This window comes from Vigna unguiculata, chromosome 1, assembly GCF_004118075.2.
Source record: "Vigna unguiculata cultivar IT97K-499-35 chromosome 1, ASM411807v1, whole genome shotgun sequence".
NCBI lineage: Eukaryota > Viridiplantae > Streptophyta > Magnoliopsida > Fabales > Fabaceae > Vigna > Vigna unguiculata.
This window is the reverse complement of record NC_040279.1, coordinates 28,021,942-28,026,530: the sequence shown is the minus strand read 5'-3', so window position 1 is coordinate 28,026,530 and position 4,589 is coordinate 28,021,942. Positions and strand designations below refer to the sequence as shown.

The 4,589-nt window shown below is 34.5% G+C and overlaps 1 protein-coding gene across 1 annotated transcript; it reads left to right on the top strand.

The window, feature by feature from the left end:
- LOC114194787 (ganglioside-induced differentiation-associated protein 2-like) lies at nt 1–2,214 on the top strand. The gene is made up of 3 exons (XM_028085203.1): nt 1–357; nt 1,132–1,396; nt 1,712–2,214. The coding sequence occupies exons 1-3, from the start codon at nt 120–122 to the stop codon at nt 1,944–1,946; spliced, it is 738 nt and encodes a 245-aa protein (XP_027941004.1). The 5' UTR covers nt 1–119; the 3' UTR covers nt 1,947–2,214.
- Nucleotides 2,215–4,589: the final 2,375 nt, after the last annotated feature.

Below are 4,589 nucleotides of genomic sequence, written 5' to 3'. Positions count from 1 at the left end.
AATTCTTTGTATATTTATTTTTTTCAATTTTGTTTCCAATCAAATATTGAAGAGTAGACAAATTCTATTAGTAAAGAAACACACAACCAATAGCCAATCCTCACGGATTAGGGGCGGCCATGGGTGAATCGTCGGAGGATTTCTCGGTGGTGGTTTTGGCGTCGGACCTCGGCATCGACGCACGACCCTTCCTTGAACATCAACAGCAACAAGAAGAAGAGAATTGGCATGACTGTTCTCAATATCTCTTCCCCGATGAAGATTTCTCCGATCTCGATCAGTTGCAATTCCTCCTCCTCCAAGGCACCGACAAAAATTCCAATCGCATTCTCCGCATCGTCGGCAAGTACTTCCCCGGTATTTTACTGTTTCCTCAATCAACTGAACTTAATTAATTAATTAACGTGGTTTTATATTTTAGGGTTTATTCGGGGGTTAAGCTGTGTTTTGTGTTAGGATATTAGGTCTCTTTTGGTTATAGTTTGTTTCACCAGTAAGATTCGACGTGTTACGTGTAGATGCTAGTCAAACTAGTTTCTGTAATTTTTCCGAAAAACACTGGGATTCAACACTTGAATTATAGAGTCAAGAATTCGCGGTCTGTTATGCAATAACCCGGTTATTCCACCTTCTTATTTGTTCTTCTTTTACATGTAAATTTCAATATTGTTTTCGTTTGATCTTCTATTTATGTATTTCTGACGTTTGCTCTGCTGTGAGGTTGTCTGGCTCTGTCTACGAGGATAAGAAACAACTCTTTCACAAACAATGAGAAAAAAATGGAGATGAGAAAGAAAGTTAATAATTGAATTAAAGGTCTTGGACTCACAAAGGGTGGCTCAAGTGGTAGTAGCTTAGGCCTTTAAGCATATTAGAGGGGTTTGATTCCTAACTGTGTGAATAGAGCAGCACGTGTGAAGAGAGGAGTTGCACCTTAATGTGTACTCTACTCTCTTTGGGACTGGTTTCATGGTTTCTGGCTTTGGAGATACGTTGCTTTCAAGAAAAAATAAATAAATTAAAGCTCTAGCGATGTAAATTCCTATTGTATCTTTTGGCGAAGCTGTTTTGAAATTTGTATTACTTCTATTCCATTGATTTGGTACTGAAGTGCTTTTAAATGGTGTGCAGCAACTGTTGTAAATGCAGAGAGACTGAAGAGATATGTGTTTCACAAGATCTGCAGCGAGTTGCCGGATGAGCCATTCTGTATTGTTTACATGCACACCAGCGTTCAGAAAGAGGATAATTCCCCTGGTATAACGATCTTAAGGTGGATTTATGAAGAGCTTCCTTCTGATTTCAAGGACAGGCTTCAAATTGTGTATTTCATCCACCCTGGCCTTCGATCCCGGCTAGTCATTGCTACTGTTGGCCGCCTCTTCTTGAGTGGAGGGTAACTCATCTTCTATTGATTCTTAACACAAATGAACATTCAAAGGCATTCTATTAGGAGTATAATTTAGGTTGCGTTTGGATAAACTTATAGGAGAACAAAATTAAAAGTAAAATGAATAAATTTCTTTAGTTAAAATTAACTTTTGCACTTGAGCTTTTGAAGAAAAAATTAACTTATTTTACTTAGCTTATGTAAGTAGGGTCATAGTTGTATTGCAACATCTATGATTTTTGTCATTTACATTGGTTGGTCCACTATCACTTGTTAGACTAATCCTATTTTTTATTTTGGTTCTCTTTGATCTTGGTATAGATTATATTGGAAGATCAAGTATGTAAGCCGGCTTCAGTACCTCTGGGATGATATAAAGAAAGGAGAGATTGAAATACCGGATTTTGTGAAAAGTCATGATGATATTCTTGAGCATAGACCACTCACAGATTATGGTATTGAACCTGATCCCTTTCACTTGACTGGGATACCTTCATCTACCTACTCATTTGGAAAGTACGAGGAGAGATGGGCGGGAAGGGGTTATGTGTCTTAGTATGTGTATTGCCTCGTTTCCTGAGATGAACCTGAACCTTTGTACATAATGACTGGGGTGTTTGTATTTCTTACGCTCATCTTTGAGTTTCTTTGTTTTTGGTAGTGGAGCTAAACCTGGCTGTGTACGAATAGAAGTACATTTTTCTATGCCACAAGAATTGTATTTCTATAGAATAATCTACAGAATAATTCCTTGTTCTTGTGTTGAGATACTTTTGAATGAATTGCTCCCAATATGGTATTATTGGCCCTGGTTTGGCAGGACACGACTGATGCGTCTTATTTTTGTCTTCTTTTTGTCACCGGAATATGAATGATGTATTTTTAGGAATATGTTCAATTTCAACTCCAACTTCACAATTAAAATTTTACAATTTCAAATGACATACAAACCACAAATGAGTATATGTTTTATGTTTAATACTTAAAATCTTGACACCCCTAAGAAGAGCTCTGGTTCATTTGACATTTTATAAACCACTTCACTGATATTGGGAATCTTGAAGATCTTAATTTATTGGGGGTACCTCTGTGTAATTCCTTTCATTGATAATTCTTTTTTGTCTGCAGTTTCTTTTCTTTCATCCATTTTTAATTTGCAGAATCAACCAACCTCCATTTTTTTCTGATTGATTTCATTAAACTTATTTGAGTATAGGAGTGTAGGAGGAAGATTACCAAGCCACGAAAGACGTTAAGTTGTGCATGATCTGGATAAAATCTAAAACCACCAAACACGTCACAAAGAAATGACATACTTCTAATACCATGCTAACTCCATTGTTACGAAGAATACTAAACAGAAAGGAAAGCCAAGGACTGTGATTTAGAGAATAGATTATCAGTAAGAATACATAGATGAACTATATTACACCAACTTGATTAAAGGGTAAAGCAAATACATATATGATGAAAGCAAATAACAGTAAAACACTAACAAAGAAGGAAAGAAACAGTAACATGCCAATATAGCTCTCTAGCCTGAACTGTAGTTCAACAGCATTCTTCACAAAGCCAGCAGCAACACAGAGCGAAGAGGCTGCATAAAAAAAAATAAAAAAAAATAAAAAATGAATTTTCAACAAGAAAAAAAACAGATAGCGGTCAAATAAATATGTTCATAAGTTTTCTGATAGATTATGCTGATCTGATCCAACTCCAAGTCATAGTCTAGTATTCTAGTGAAAGTTTGTGGTGTTTATGGAAACTTCAGCACATAACTATTGACTCATTTCTTGGTTAAACAGCTATAGATTACAATACATATGGTTATATATCATGTTTTTCATGCAGGATAGCATAGGTGATTGTATTCTCTAGATACTTACCATCCTTCGATGAAGCCCCTCTCACCTTTCTTCTTGAAAGCAGAGAAGAACTTTCTTTTGGCTGGGGGATTCTCAGATGGGTATCCTGAAATCACAGGAAAATGAGAAGTGAGTTATGTAACATCTTCAAATTAAGTAGGTTGTGTTTGTGCATATTTGGTAGAGAGGAATTAAGTAGAGGAACCTAGGGGAGGTTGGCTTCCCTGAGTCTCTGGCTTCTGCATTTTGGAGAATTAAAAGATGATTTGTAAACAACCTTCAGTAAGCACTTGATTATACTAGAATCAATGTCTGTCTGTGTCAATATTGAGTGCAACTGTATAATGCTCATCTTTACACTCCTCAATATGCTTATATACTTCCACTACTGACATTGTTTATATATATATATATATAATAGGGAAGAGAGAATTCTGTGTGAAAAGACAGTATCATATCACTTATTATTTAGTTTTTTGAAGTGTCCAACAGTATTGAGGAAAAGGAAGGTTGATTAAAAATGTGCAAGAATTTTGATAAGAACTTTTATCTCCTGATATGTATTTGAATTCAATTTTTTCTTCCATCAACCTTTTTAATTTGATGGATAATCTTTTAATATCTTCCAATGTCGGGAAACTAGTCAAATAGCTGCAAGTGAAACTGTCTGTACCTCGAATATGGACATTAATTCTCTAAATCTTCATATTTGAGTGTTCTGACTAGAACTTTTTTTTCATGAATTTTAATATAATTATTATAAAAAATCACTAAATTTGTTTTAAATTAAATCTTTACTTCAGTTTATATGTATTTATTGTATTTATAATGTAGATTCAAGAACCTTTATGTGGGTGGGTTTTGTCTGATCGTTCACACGGTCTTTTGTGAACTTGACCTTTGGGAGTGAATGTTTTGAAATGCCACTTTCAATATTAATAATTCCGAACTTCCCAGTTTTCACTGCATCTTTCTCTTCCTGAGTCTAGATTGAAAGACAAATGAGATTTATATTAGGAAACAAAATAATCCTTTTATTCTTTTTTTTTTTTCTTTTCTGATTCTGAATCTGATCCTTTACTTAGCCCAAAGAAAAAAAAAAGAACATTACAGAGCACATTACAGAAGAATAAAGGCACATAAAAGCCTACTTTATATGCTTTCTTTGTCAAACATTTTATACTTATTTGCTTATCAAAGCCACTTAGATGGCAATAAATTTCTATGAAGAATATATTCTTTACAACAACTATGGGGATGAATTCTTTTACTTTGTTTTCATCATGATAAATTTTCTGCAGACAGAATATGTCAACATATTAAAATTCAGTCTA

Coding starts and splice junctions, on each gene's coding strand:
- LOC114194787 (XM_028085203.1), top strand. CDS start 120: ATGGGTGAATCGTCGGAGGATTTCTCGGTGGTGGTTTTGGCGTCGGAC. Junction 358..1,131: donor CGTCGGCAAGTACTTCCCCG/GTATTTTACTGT, acceptor AATGGTGTGCAG/CAACTGTTGTAAATGCAGAG. Junction 1,397..1,711: donor CGCCTCTTCTTGAGTGGAGG/GTAACTCATCTT, acceptor ATCTTGGTATAG/ATTATATTGGAAGATCAAGT.